Source organism: Nesoenas mayeri (genome assembly GCF_963082525.1).
Source record: "Nesoenas mayeri genome assembly, chromosome: 7".
Classification (NCBI taxonomy): domain Eukaryota; kingdom Metazoa; phylum Chordata; class Aves; order Columbiformes; family Columbidae; genus Nesoenas; species Nesoenas mayeri.
Genome location: NC_137551.1, coordinates 9,179,063 through 9,194,109, shown reverse-complemented (window position 1 = coordinate 9,194,109; position 15,047 = coordinate 9,179,063). Strand labels below are relative to the sequence as shown.

The following is a 15,047-nucleotide window of genomic DNA, read 5'->3' as shown; positions in this document are numbered from 1 at the left end:
CTTTTCTGTGCTCTACCAGATGTTGCATGGCATTTCTTTTGTTTTGTGAGTGTGTAAGGTCGATGTTTTACCCAGTCTCTGCCTCGTGAATGCCTCTGTGTGTGTCTATGTATGTATATCTGCATATACATGTATTTTTAGAAATGGTTGAGAGAAGTAAAGAGCGGATAGTAGGCTTCATCATACAGTTGTTAGAGTGCCGGATTGAACACAATGCTCCGATATTAATGCTTTTGAGGTGACTACGTAACAACAGCTAAAATGTGAAAAGAGCAAAGGATTGCTTTGTAAACTGCTCTCCCTGGAGCTGTGGCAGAAGCAGCGCAACAAGTGTTTACTTGTTCTCAGCTTTCTTCTCATATTCTGTGTAGAACAGAGATTCTTCTAAAGATGGCTTGGAGTTGGATGCCGGTAAGGGGAGAAGTTAAGAGTTAAAAAGGTCTGAGAAGGCAAAGAGCCTTTCAAATGCCAGGCGCACATATAGGCAGTAGCTGTGGCTCTTCTGAAGGACTTTTAATCAGCTGTTTGTCCACAACAAACAGATCCCCTCTGATGCCCAGAGCCTGAGGATATGTCTACTCTGAAGACACTATTAATTGCTTGCAGCCCATGTTGAGTTTTGTGATGCTTTGGGTTGGCTTTAGATCATGCCCAAGGTAGCTGCTTTAAATCAGACTGCAGCATCATCATCATTTCTGAACGATATTTCAACTACCAAAAAAAAACCCACCACCACACCAAACCTAAAGCAATAAGCCTCGTGTTGTTGAGTGCTGTGTCTGAGGATACACAGTGAGTCTGCAGGAGGAAACGTCCTGTTGCATTCTGCCTTAATACACAAATAGCTTTTTTCTTCTCTGTTCAGGATACTGTGAGGTGAAGTAAGAGAGGATGAGAATTCTTTTAAACTGATAAGCCAACAGCAAGAAGTGCCCAAGTGACAAATTTCCTTTCTTATTCGATCAAGTTGTTTTGCATATGCCCTTAATCATGAGCATTTGCTGCATGCTTTTAGCCTAGTGCTGCTTTTCCATGGGAATAGATGGAGCCTATTTCAAGTCTGTCTTGTTTATCATCAATTATCATCAATCCATGTAGTTTGGTCAGTGAATATCTGCTGTAACAACGGTACACACAGTACTTCTTAATTTATTTAAACGCATTAAATTGTTTTCCCTTTTTCCATATTAATAGGAAGTCCTACTTGACCTTTTTGATGAATTCACTTTTTCTGTAGACCTATGTTTGACCTCATTGTAGTGTGAATAATGTACTTGCTCTTTGAGCGGAAAACATACCAAGTTACGTGTGTTCATGTGGCTTTCTCTTTTTATTTTAACTTCTCATATAGCTTACTGCGTTTTTGTGTTTTCTGCCCAGTTGTCTCACTGTTTTTAGACCAGTGTTATTGCTGTAACTTAAGTCTGTTCATGCTGTAAACAATCTAGGTGTGTAGCTGTGCTCTGAAGAGACATTAAGTGTAATGTCTGATTTGCAGGAGGGGCCTACACAGTTAAACGTGTTAATTACTTGAAATACTTCTTGCCTGGCAAAAGTGCAGTGTAGATGCATTTATACTGCAAGAAATGTCTTCTTGCTCAGAGGAATTTTATTTTGTTTACTGAAATGTTGCACACAATAGTAGCAAAAAAGCTGGAGGCTTGCTGGTGTAGCTGTGGACAAAGGCTGAGGAGGGGAAAGCTCTGCCAAAGTGTGGAGTGAGGAATTTGTGGATAGGAGCAATAAAAGGCCACTTCAAGGCAGGAGTCTGGCAAAATGAAGACTGTTGAGAAAAAAATGCAGTATTTTGTGTTGTGTAACTTCAGCTTTCTATTTTATGTAAATATTCTCCCATTCTTGAGAAGGGGTGGGGGGAGAGAAACCCAGTCTGTTAAAATTGAATTTGTCTTTTCTTAGGGAAGAAGATACTGCCCATCAAAATCAATTAAAAGATAGATTACTACACAAGGAATTTTTTTTTATATATTTTGGAAGACACTGCTGCAGTTTTTTCTTACGAGTCAAACTCTTTCTCAGCTTCTGATGCTGCACTTGCATTTGGATCATTAGAGCCTTATATGCTTTTAGCACACAGACTTCTTCTGGAACTCTTTTCTCTGTTTGCAAATAGTTTTTAAAGCTTTGTTGCCTCATGTTCTTCATTCATGCTAGGCATCTGTTCTTTGCTGTAACTCTAGTTTAAATAAAGTATAATTCCAAACAAACAAAAAAAAACACATTGTGCAGGTGCTATGGTCAGCCAGGTCAGCCTAGATACTGACTGGAGGATGATCTTATGCATATCGTTATGCACAGTACTATGCATATGTTACACCTCCTGTACCTTTATGTTGGGCAGTCCTCTTCAGACTTATAACAGTGCTAATCGTCTTGTTTTGGACTTGGTTGAGAATCCATTGCTACCGTTGTACCCTCTAGGGACTTCAAATACTAAATGTAGAGCTTTATACACTGCATATTTCTATCTTGGTACTAAGACAAGGTAGTAAATTTTGGCTAAATCAAACAATGTAACTGTAAATCCATGGAATAAATACTTCCACCTGGAAAATAGGTGTCAGGGAAAAGCTTTACATTCAGCCCGGTCTAATCTAAATACAATAACAAGTAGTCACCGCTTGTCATACACAAGTACTGAACACGCCAAGCTTGTGGTGCCAAGAAGTTACAAATTGTCTGGTACCATTTTTAATGTGTTTGGCTCCTTATTGGTGGCAGCGGTTTCAGAAAACATTTAGAAAGCTTGAGTCAACTGTTTTAGCTGCTCCCTTGTATCAATGTGCAAAGATTTTACATAGTCATTTCATTCCCACTCGGACAGAAATCCTGAAAATGATCTTCAGATACTAGCCAGTTCCAATCTTTTCCACAAAATACTTCAGATTAACCAGAAAGCTGAAGGTAGGTGCTGATTCCACCAGTGATGGGTTTCCTCTGTTTAGCAGACAGTGGTTTGAGGTCAAGTGTAGCCTGACTTGCACTGGGCTTCTGAGCACTTTGGGAGATGTTGCCTTCTGGTTATGTCCTGACAAATCCACCTGTGGTGCAGTGTTTGAAAACAGAAATGGAAGGTCCTTGACTTTGAAAATAAGTAATTTAGCCAGGAGAGAGAAAAAACAACAACAACAAAATGCTCCCCCGAAAAGCCCCAAACAAACACAGTCAGCTTCTCTAACTCATTTTCTTTAATGGTTTTGTCAAATTAGAATATTTAGGGTTGGGCTCAGTAAAGGAGATGGTAAAATAATAGGTGATTTCCTTAAGACGTATGGACCTTCGTGGGAAGACATTATTGAACACTAAGGGTTCTTTAATCTTGGAGGGGGCGGGGGGTGGAAATAATACAAGAACCTGTGAGCCTGAGTGAAAACTATGTCACAAATCAGGCACAAATCTGGGAGGCTGAAGCTGCTGAACCTTTATAGCAGACAATTTTCCATTTATCCACATTTTCCAGAGGAACTGCAAACAAAGTGATTCCGCAGAGAGGTATATTTAAGAAATATAGGAGTCTGTAATACACAGAAAATCAGATTATATGATGTAATTGCCCTTCTGAATTTTTAAGCAGTTCCTGAAGGAACTGTTTGTTTGTTGGTTCAGTTAAGGAAGAATTCTCTCAACTTAAAAACAAGTTGCTTCATATCCATTACCAACCACTGTGTCATTGAGGAGAAGCCAAGTCAGGAGAGGGTACTTAAAATCAACTCAGAAGATTTCATAGTATGTTTTAGAATTGTCACTGGCGTCAGTGGATTCTCTTTTGCGTTGTGCATTCTTCTTTGCTTTTGTTTTTCAAGTGAGTAATTGAACTCTTTTTCTTCTAAAAGAACAAAGGGTAAATGTAGAAATACAGGATTTTTGCTGGAGCTGTCAGTATCAGCAAAAACTAGGAGTCCAACAGAGACAAGAAATGGAAAAAATAGATGTTATAAAATATATTTTCACCCACAACTAAACAATTAATATTATGGAAGAGCAGTAATCTTCTTTGGTACTAGTAGGATGCCAGGCTTATTTCAGATATTTTTCATACTTGTGACCAAATGCGTATTGAAATATAATGTTAACAAATATGTGAAAATCAACCCCGAAGTGGTGGCGGTCTGGATTTGTGTTGTTTCTGGTTGCCTCTAAAGAGCCCTTGGAGCAGACATAGCGTGATAGAATCTGCTGCTGGGAATCGCTGCCTGCGACACCCACTTCAAATATCATTCGCAGCTTAAACACATTAGAACCACATGGCTTACTGTCAACTTTAAAAAAAAAAAGAAAGAAAAATTGCCCTTAAGACTACTTTGCTTTTGTTTTTCTTTTTTTTTTTTAATTTACTTTGCTTCATTGTGAAAAGGCTGAAGCAGCAGATTTTTGGATCTTCTGTAGATTCCATGCATGTACCATGTTTTTTCAGCTACACTTTTTCCATTTTTAAAAGTGGAATATATCTGTTTCGCAGAACTCAAAATGCTGCATTTTTGTTGACTTTCATGAAACTTGGCAGTGAATCCTGTGTTCCTTCAAGATTTCTGTATCCCCAGACGAATGTGCTCAGAACTTCCCAGTAGTAAAGACTGGAGGCTTTTTATTGTTGGAACAAAAAGAGTATCCAGACATGGCTTAAACACTTTCAATTTTCAATTGAGTACAACAGGTTTACAACCTGAAGTTGTTATTTGGCATTTCTTTAGTAGTGATTTCAGGCACTGAGATGATGGGAAAGGCAGATATGTTGTGCTACAGCTATGTATTCTCCTGCCATTGAGAATATGTTTACTTTTATATACCCTAAGATGTGTGTATCTAGCTACCGCAATCAATAAGATTAATTCCTTAGCCCTAAGAGGGTTTAGAAATTTTGAGAACAGTTTATCCTGTCACAGGGGGAGAAAGCACTTGTTACCCATCAGAAGGACAGAGGACTCAGGGGCTGGGGAAAGAGAAATAGGCATCACCTGCAAAATCATGTCCTTGTTTCTAACACTTAGAAATGTGGGTAGTAATTGGGGATTTTTCTGTTTGTTTTAATTGAATGTTTTGACAGAAACTTTGCATTGTGGCACTTTATGCTTCTGGACACCAGATGGTGCTGCTAAACTGTCGAATATGTAATTTTCGGACTTTTTTGAGTAACCGATACCTGATTTAGTTCCAAAGCCAGTTCTGTATTTTTCTGACCAGGTGTATATTCCAGGATACAGAACTGACCTGGCAGCTCAGCACAGCACTTCCTGCTGTTTGAGGGTGGTGGTCTGAAAAGCACAATGTTACCTAAAGTATGGTGTAGAGTCAATATTTTAGATCTCACTGGGCAATAGCTGCCATCAGCTGGTGTTCTTCCTGGGTCCAGAGCTTAATGGCAAATTTCAGTTTCTATACTTGACACTTCAAAGATTTGATGTATTATTTCAGTGTAATTTAAATTTGATTTGGTAATTTCAATTTGAAAATGTCTCATGGAGGCACCTTTATTGCCAGCTTAAAACTTCAAAGGATAGTTCTAGAGACAAATTAAAAATTAAATATAATGAAATTATTATGAGGGTGGGTTTGAGGGTTATTTTTTTTAGACATTGTGTTAAGCTTGAATAAGGCTGCCAAAAATCTTCTAGCTGTCCTCTATTAATATTTGTTTGAGAAGACGTGATGACTTAGCTATGTAATTGCATTACAGACAATATTTCTGATACTGTAATGCACATTTGGCATTTGATTTTTATTTATTTTAAGTTTGTTATCTATAACAAACTCATCTGGTAATCTTAACCATGGGGCTGATGGGGTGGAATGATACATTTGTTTTTTAGCTGAATCCCAAAGGGTAGTGGTACCGTTCATTGCTGAACTATAATGGATTCAGATATTTTTGATAGATGTTTTACTGTATTTTTCTTACAAGTCTTTATTTCTTTTATAGATCCCCATATTAAAGTCTCTGGAAAAAAGGAAAATGTTAAAGAAGCAAAAGAGAAAATCATGTCTGTCTTGGACACAAAAGTAAGAATGAAATTACTTAGAAAGTCACCTTAACCCCTAATTTTGTGGTGATATTGATCTCTTTAAATGGGTTAATCTAAACAGAGGATATTTATGGACACTCTGGAGTAAAGCCTCCAGTATATTCCTTCTGGATGTCAATATTTGGGGAATACACACATATTTAAACATGCAACAAAAAAATACTTGCTTAAAGCACCATTTCCAGGTCTAAATTATATAGAAATAATATTTCCAGCCATATGGTTAAAAGCATACAGTTAGGTTGGGTTTTTTACTTTAATCTGAAATACACAGCTTCGTGGCAAACAGTAGATTATACGGCCACTTCAGTGAACCTAAAATTTTGTGTTTGTTTGAAATTTGATTTTGGGAGCATTCATGCAGTCCTGTTTTTAACTGTTACTGTATTTCTATACTCTGAAACATTGGGACCAGAATTTCTAAAATGTCTAAAATATTGGCCAGAGGTCTCATACCTTCCATCAGCTTTTCTTTTCAATAGCAAGTCTTTTGGGGCAGCGTATATGGCTTCCATGTAGTTGTATGTCACCGCGCCGATTCTCTCAACAGATTGCCAAAAGGAACAATGCAGTGATAAGCACAATTTTTTGAACAATATTAACAGCATTGTTATGGTCTGATAGCAATATAGCTTTTAAGAGCAGCAGAAGGCAGTGTTTATATGTTTTAAAAATTGATATACCAGAAAAATGTAGTGTGTTTGTTAAAGGAGGAAAAAATTCTGTTGTTTTAGGTCCCATGGCTCTGTGATTTGCCAAAGTCTTCATCATATGATGCTTTCACATCAGACAGGGGTGTGTGAATGCAACTGAAATAACACAGAATTAAAATAAATTAGAGTGGATTGCAAAAAGACATTGAAGTCACAGTTGATAAAAGCTAGGGCATGTTTTAAAAGCCTTAGACATTTTTTGAAGACGTATCTTTAGGGTATTTATTTCCATGTTATTTCCAAATTGGAAAGAAAATGTGAATGTTTTAGCATCTGACTATGATCCATATTAAAAAAAATGTTACTTGACTAGAAGTTAAGCCAGTTAAGCCTCTGCAAAAATACTTTGGAAATACAGTTTTGAATGTCGTTCCTGAGGTTACACAACTCTAAAATAGTCAGGTTTTACGGTGAACAAATCTAATAATCAATGCTTGATTTCCAGAGCAATCGGGTAACCTTGAAGATGGATGTTTCACATACAGAACATTCTCATGTGATAGGGAAAGGTGGCAATAATATTAAAAAGGTGATGGAGGAAACAGGATGCCATATCCATTTTCCAGACTCAAATAGGAATAATCAAGCAGAGAAAAGCAACCAAGTAAGTATTTTTTAATACTTTAACTCATTTGTACTTTAACTCATTTGTACTGTAATTCCTGAGAGTACAAAAAAGTTTTAAACATCTTTCATCAGTTTGGGTGTTTTGGGGACTGGTCAGTTTATGTTCAGGGAAATAGATTTTTAGTATTTATACTCAGTGGAAAGCATAGGACTTCCTAAGTGAGCAGATCTTTAAAAACAGATGGAAACAACTTGTGATGGCTCATGAATTAAAATAATGTTGAACATATAGAAGTCAGCAACTTAGAGTGAATGGTAGAGAAGCAGTATGAAAAGCACTGCTTTTGTAAATTTTTTTCCTGTTCAACACTTGACTTATTTAGCATGTTGATTAATTTCTTGGTGCTTTTGGCTTGTGGTATAACTTAGTTGAAACCTAAACTTGGTGAATATCTAGCAAAAATGAATGTCCTGTTGTAAGAGTTCATCTTCATTAGAATTAGTCATGGAACCCAAATTGTGCATCTTCTGTGATGCTAATATTGCTGGAATGTTTACTCTCAAGTTTTTTACCAGCATATTTTGAATTCCCTTGTGTGCATCGCAGTGGCTGCTGAGCAGATTACAGTAATTCTAAAACATACAAGAAAACTTAAAGCTGCTGATTATTAGCACTGAGCATATGTATACAGTATTTGATGCAAACAGCTGTATTGTTTGATGTATCAATTTTTTCTAGTTGCTTAAGCCTATGTAACCTAAAATTCTATCATATTCATAGATTATTTCTTTAAACTGTTTTTCGTGTTCAGGTGCTGCTTAGAGAACATATTAGGATGTCAGCAAGTGTGTAATAAGTAGTGATTTTTTTAAATTTTTTTATCTTAGAACACAGGTGTCTAAATAGCATTTCCAGTGCCTCATTTGAAAATGTGATACTATGTTTTCTATATTCTTGCTCTTCCAGGTGTCTATTGCAGGACAGCCAGCTGGAGTGGAGTCTGCAAGAGTTAGAATTCGGGTAATAATCTATTTCAGTATAGTGTTCCCTTGAAAACACCTGAAAGGAAAAAATATGTAGTTTTGAAAACCCTAGGGTTGTCTGGCTCTATCTTATGATAGCAGGAATATAGAAACATTGTGAGTATCCATGTGAGTAAAATTCAAAGGGTCTTATAAAAACAGTGATTCACGCTTTGGCCAAATTTTTAACTAGCCCAAGGTAGATCCTGAACATGAAGTCTACAGTATGAGTGAGATGTAAAGTATCCCATACTGTGTCTGAAATTGCATCTTAACTTACCCTCCACAGATGACCTGCAGAAGCTCAGGCATCCTGTGTGAATGTAGGACTTAGGAAAGGCAATTGCTGTCTTTTTAATTTTAACCATTTTCATGTATAATTTGTGTGAATAATTTGGTGGAATTCAGTTTTGTTCTACGCTCGTAGCATTTTTCTATCTTTACCTTTTTTAGTTCTGATTTGTATGTCTATTTTGGCATGGATAAAAATAAATCTAAAAAAATTACGAATGCTTTTTCACAATGTTTGTAGTCAGGTATGTCACACAACCTTGGTCTTGACAGTCATGAAAGAATCAGATGTTTACGTAGCTATGAAGCTGACTTGTTTGATATTGACTTGTTTGTAGGTCTGCATGTCCTAAGTGTGGGAAATTACCTGGCTTTATTGTTGCTACATAGTTGCCAAAGATCTTACTATTTTGGTAAAAAGAGGAAATGAAAAACAAAATAAAGCCCATTGAAACAAACAAGTCCTGTGTCTCTTAAAGTCAGTGCCTTTTTCCACCTCAAGGATACATCTTTATCAATGAACCTTGGGCAGAAGATGTGTGATGTCAATCTAATCATCGCTGAGCAATATGATTCATTAATAAAACTGTAGCTTTAGTGGGTATGATTTTGGTTTTCAATATTTGCTCTTCAATGTTTTTGTAGGAGCTGCTTCCATTGGTACTCATGTTTGAACTACCTATTGCTGGAATTCTCCAACCAATCCCAGATCCTAATTCTCCCACAATTCAGCATATATCTCAGACATATAATATTTCAGTTTCTTTTAAACAACGCTCTCGAATGTATGGTGCTACAGTCATTGTCAGAGGGTCACAAAATAACACAAGTGCTGTGAAGGTAACGTGTTTTAAGTAGGTGTCTACATGTCGTAAATATAGTCATAATTTAGTTACTTAAAAACTGTACTGCTGTTATATCCTGCCTCATGAGCAGATGTTGTTATTGTATAATCACTTTGGAAGCCTGAGGGTTTGATTTTTTTTTTTAAACTTAACTGGTGTAGGTGAAGTGTAAAAGTGCCTAGAAAATAGATTTAAGTTTAGAGTTTAGCATTGTTTGTGCAAAGCTTTTAATCTGGTTTTAATCTCTTGCACATCTGTTCAGGTTTTCAGGCATTCAGTAATGTATGCTATTCTTACTCATCTTTTAATTAAAATTAAATTATTTTTTTTTAAAAAAAGAGAATTCTTTATGCTTTGATCTTCTCAGTAGGACCTCAAATATATAACCCAACAGTCAGTGAAACTGGGCTTATGAGGCCAGATTTGGGAAATGTGAAATTGACAGTCAAGTAAAGGAGCTGCCATGAGCCCATTTATCTTAATAAACCAAAACGGCTTCCTTGTTAACAACTGGCAGTGAGACAGATTGATACGGTCTCAGATGGGTGTATCTCAAGACAGTAAGAACATCGTAGGCCAAGATTGAAAGACAGATTTTGCAAGTATACCTACCCAAATAAATCTCTATCAACTTTATTGCTGTGTGTGGGCACAGAAGGTCTACTGGGTCCACACCATTTGCCATAGCCTTACTGCCTTTTACAATGGCAATGAAACACAGCATTTGGTCATAAAACAGGAATAGTAGATAGAGTTCAATCCATCTATCACCTTTAACAAATCAGTCACTTTTTACCAAAACAATTTTATTTTCATTGACTGTGGAATGCGTGACAAGTAGGGAAACGGTCTGAAATGTTTCGTGTGCTTGTGAGCACTCTTTCTTTCATGGGATTCTTGCATTTCCCTGCAGGAAGGAACAGCCATGCTGTTAGAACACCTGGCTGGGAGCCTGGCCTCTGCAATCCCTGTGAGCACACAACTCGACATCGCAGCGCAGCATCATCTCTTTATGATGGGGCGGAACGGCAGCAACATCAAGCACATCATGCAGAGGACTGGTGCGCAGATCCACTTCCCTGACCCGAGTAACCCACAGAAGAAATCCACTGTCTACCTCCAGGGCACAATTGAGTCTGTCTGTCTTGCCAGGCAATATCTCATGGTAAGTACTTTCCATGAAACTTGTTTGAGAAAAATGGCAGGTTATAGAAAATAAACTCTTTTGTATTATATACACTAATGATATTTATGGGTCAAATATAAATTAGCCTTAGAGAGGAAGGATTACTACTCACATTGCAAAAGGCTGATTCAGTTGAGTGCTTTATTTTTGTCAGTGTTTTTAGAGTGTTCGTAGTTATCTAAAATATTTGTAGTCTCTGGGATCAAGATTTGAAAAATGACCTTGGTACCATAAGTGCAACAAAAGCAATTTAAATTTATTATAATGATACACTTCTGAGTAGAAGGCAGATTTTTGGAGGGTTTTATTGTTGTTGGCTATTGGGTTGATTGTTTTGTTTTGCCAACCTGCCTTTTCCGTGTTTGTCAGGTAAGTAGGTTTCTTTTGGGAGGAAGCGGCAAGAATTTCTCAGTTCCTGTATAGGCAAAATTTCAAGGACAATGGGGAACTGTAGGAAATAATTACTCATTCTGCAGTCTCTTCTTTCTAGTACCATAGCATCAGTATTTATAAGGCCTTTTATAAAAATAGCTCCGATGATTAATATTATTATTTGTACAGATTTTTTGTTATGTTAGTCTTTAAGCTTCACAGATATTGTTGTAGTACTAATGTTTGTACACAGATTTTTATATATATGGATATTTACGAACCAGACATGGGAGTGCTGGACTCAAATCCAGTGCGAAGCTGGTATGAGGATAAACCATTGAATTCTGGAAGTCCGTGTTGCTCTTACATTTCACTGTGCCTTGCTGTGTAGTGGAAAATAAAAACATGCTGCCTTTCTGTTTATACAGTTATATTCATGATTATTTTATTCTAGGATACTAATGTCTGTAAAAATGAAGAGAGAACCTTATGTATTTTCTAGGTTAGATTTAAGCTGTGCTTTACTGGACGTTTATGAACTAGGGGGAAACATGAACAAGTTATATGAACATCCAAGTACACCTTTACTCTAGAAACTTATGAGAGGGACATTTTTTTAAATACTCAAGTTCAATTTAATACCAGACACATCAGTACAGTTTAGTGTGCCACATCACATCCACTATATTCCCCTTTAAGAACTACTCACCAGGACACTTGTTCTGTTTTATCTTGCAGGATTTTTATGTCCTGAAACCATTGTTTTCAGTTTTGTAGATAAAACGAGTATTAAAAGCAAATTTTGCAAAGAAGGAATATATCTCCTTAAATAATAAAAAAAATGAAAGGCCAAGGGAAGGAGTAACTAACCAGATAAAAATTTACCTCCGATTCCTGACTTCGTAAAACCACTATTTCTCAGTTTCAGATAAAAACACCTAAATGTGCTGGCCATGCTGAGACCTACACACAGACACACAGCTGCAGTTGTTCTCAGCTGCTTTGTTGAAATAAACTTCACTTGATTTGTTTTCTTCTTGGGCTTTGTTCAGTGGGATGAGATTCCTGAGTTGCAGAGTGACTTTGCACAAGGCAATCTAGTAATTTCTAGATATCCTGTGACCATTGAGGTTTTTGTTGTTTCTTGGGTTTGGGCTTTTTATAGGGACATGCTTTTTTATGTCAAGTTTTAGAATTCCAAGTGTTTCAGAGATGTCATCTATGTCACTTGTCCAGCTGATCTAGGGCGGGGGAAGAGAAAGGTGAAAGTTAAGACCTGGGCAATGGTGCCTTTCAGATAAATTTTTTTCAGAGTTGTTTCCTTATCTCAAACATAGTTTAATTTGAGCCGTTTGAGTGTATGAGAGTCCTACTATCAATTCCTGACAATATTTTGCTCTGATTTAATAGATAATAGTGGTTCTAGATTTGAATCCTACAGGCACCTCGTAAGTCTGTATAAATAGCTAATGCGGGGTGCAAGTGCGCTGATGGGAATGTCAAATATTCAAAAGTCGTTTCAGCCTTATACCACAAAACCGTTCAGAACCCCAGGGCAGAAAGATACACCTGTATTCTTGTATGAGAGGAAATGGCTTTACTTAAAATTTCACCCTTGTTAATTTTTCTGAACATACTGTATTATGATGTACACAGTTGAAAATCGCTATATTTCAGTTATGCTAACCTTTTCATGGAAAAAAGATAGGTTATAAGTTTTATGAATTTTTGTGTCTTTTCAGGGTTGCCTTCCTCTTGTGCTCATGTTTGATATGAAGGAAGAAATTGAAGTAGAACCACAGTTTATAACACAGTTAATGGAGCAGTTAGATGTCTTCATAAGCATTAAGCCGAAGCCAAAGCAACCAAGCAAGGTTGGTGAAAAGCTTATATATTCATTTTAGGCTTTCATGACAACTTTTCGGAGCTGATGAGTTGACATGTCTATTTCTCCCTCCTACATTAATGGGTCTTAAGCTTGTAAGAGGCATTAATATTTTCTGTTGTAACATTGATATTTCAAATAACTGTCCTTTATGGTAACTTGAATTTCATTAAATATATGATAATACAGAGACTAGCTTTCATATGGAATATACTGATAAAAGAAATAAATCGTGAGGAGAAATGTATCTGACTAGAACCACTCTTGATTTGTTTTTAGAGAAAATAATCTTAAATTGTAGCTCCCCCATGTAGCTGCAGTTTTCTTTAGCTATCAGAATTAAACAAAAAAAGGCAAACAAAATATGCCTGTGAGAAAAGTCTCTGTTCTACACAAGATGTTGAAAAGAACCACAAGAAACAGAATTTTAAAAATTCTTTAATGGGAGATGTTAATTGTAAAATACTCAGGCAACTATGGATAGGCAATTCTCACAGCTATCTGCATGGTTGTACATAATGCCATAATAGGCAAAAACCTCAAAATATTAAACGAGTATTCCATTGTGTCAGTAAGTAAGCTTCTTTGTGTAGAGATTATAGAAAATCAATACAAGGAAACATCATGTAGAGAGTGTACAAGAAAAAGGTAATGGCTTTTGTAATTTAATTTATCAGACATTTGTTAATTTATTCTCAGCTATGAATTTAATAGCTGAATTTAATATGAAAAACTTTTTTGTCCATTTCGAGGTATAGACCGCTGATAAGAGAAGAGTAGATTTTAATTATTGATTCACATCTCTAGATCTTGGGGTGTTTAAGGTTTGATATACCAGGTAACACCAAGGTACAATAATAATTACTTTTCTTGAACAGAAAGGTCTTTCTCTGGTATCATTAACAAGTGCACACAACATCCTGAAAGTTAACAGAGGCCACTGAATTTGAATAGTTGTTAATGGACCTTATCTCACACTGTTGTTACTGATAGCCGTGAAGGAGTAGTAATAAGAGTTGTGTGTTGCAGATCCATATTATGTAGTTACTACTCATTGTTTTTTTCTTGTTTGTTTGGGTTTTTCTTGTTTTCTTTCTCTACAGTCTGTGATTGTAAAAAGTGTTGAACGAAATGCTTTAAATATGTATGAGGCACGGAAATGTCTCTTGGGACTTGAAAGCAGTGGAGTCACCATAGCGTCAAATCCCTCAACAGTCTCATGCCCTGTTGGTTTGTCTTGTCCTGGTTTGGATATCTTGTCCTCAGCGGGACTGGGACTCACTGGGCTTGGTATGCATTATATTCTTCATATACTTTTTAAAAAAAAATATATATATATTTATATTTGAAACATAGTTCACTTGTACTGGAAAAAAGGACCAGATGTGTGCTTTGCATAAGGAATCGCGTTAAGGCATTAGAGAATTCCAAAAGCATGTGGCCTTTCAAGGGCTTGTTGTAAAACTTCCTCCCAGGCTTTTGAAATCAGCCTTGACTCATTTCTGTAGAAAATCCTCCTCCGGCAGCTCTCAAAGCACTTGGCTCAAAGTGAACGGGAAGGATGTGCAGGTGAAGTAGGACATTACTTTTACAACTTTCAGAAGAAACTCTTTAAAATGAAATTTCTTTCTTTGGCAATATTGTGATGTTTGGGGCTGTCCCAAATTTGGGTAGGCACCTAAGCCTATCAACACTACTGTGAAAGGTAACATAGCTAACACCAAATTCCATTTCTGGCTTTACCTCATTGGCGTTGAGGGAAGCACATGCTACTAGTTTAGACCTTACTTATCAGTATAAAATTTAGGACAGAAATGCATTAACTTTCTGTCTTAATGTAATTATACAGAAGAAGTGTGTAGTCCAGAGTGGAATTACCACATTATTTTTAAGCTCCACAAATACCATATTATCAGAAATAAAACCAAGAAGTCCAGAAGAATTTAGTGACAAATCTTGACACTGGCTCTTGGAACCTGGAGTTCTTACACAACCACCATGCTTCCTGGAAACCTGCCATCCCAGAGAGCTGTGTGGTGACATGTCACACGTGTTCTTGGGAGTCATGTGCGGGCGAGTGTGTGTGCTATTTTGACATATTTGCTTTTGTTACCATTCTTGTCATAC

The 15,047-nt window shown here is 36.7% G+C and overlaps 1 protein-coding gene across 1 annotated transcript in view; it reads left to right on the top strand.

Annotated features, from left to right (window-relative positions):
- Positions 1-15,047, top strand: part of BICC1 (BicC family RNA binding protein 1) — a gene marked incomplete at its 3' end in the record, with an annotated part of 99,566 nt that overhangs the window by 71,068 nt on the left and 13,451 nt on the right. Inside the window, exons 4-10 of the mRNA XM_080348111.1 lie at positions 5,936-6,015; positions 7,197-7,355; positions 8,286-8,339; positions 9,278-9,472; positions 10,391-10,642; positions 12,778-12,909; positions 14,024-14,210. Of these exons, the coding sequence (XP_080204237.1) occupies positions 5,936-6,015; positions 7,197-7,355; positions 8,286-8,339; positions 9,278-9,472; positions 10,391-10,642; positions 12,778-12,909; positions 14,024-14,210 (1,059 nt within the window). The remainder of the gene's footprint in view (positions 1-5,935; positions 6,016-7,196; positions 7,356-8,285; positions 8,340-9,277; positions 9,473-10,390; positions 10,643-12,777; positions 12,910-14,023; positions 14,211-15,047) is intronic.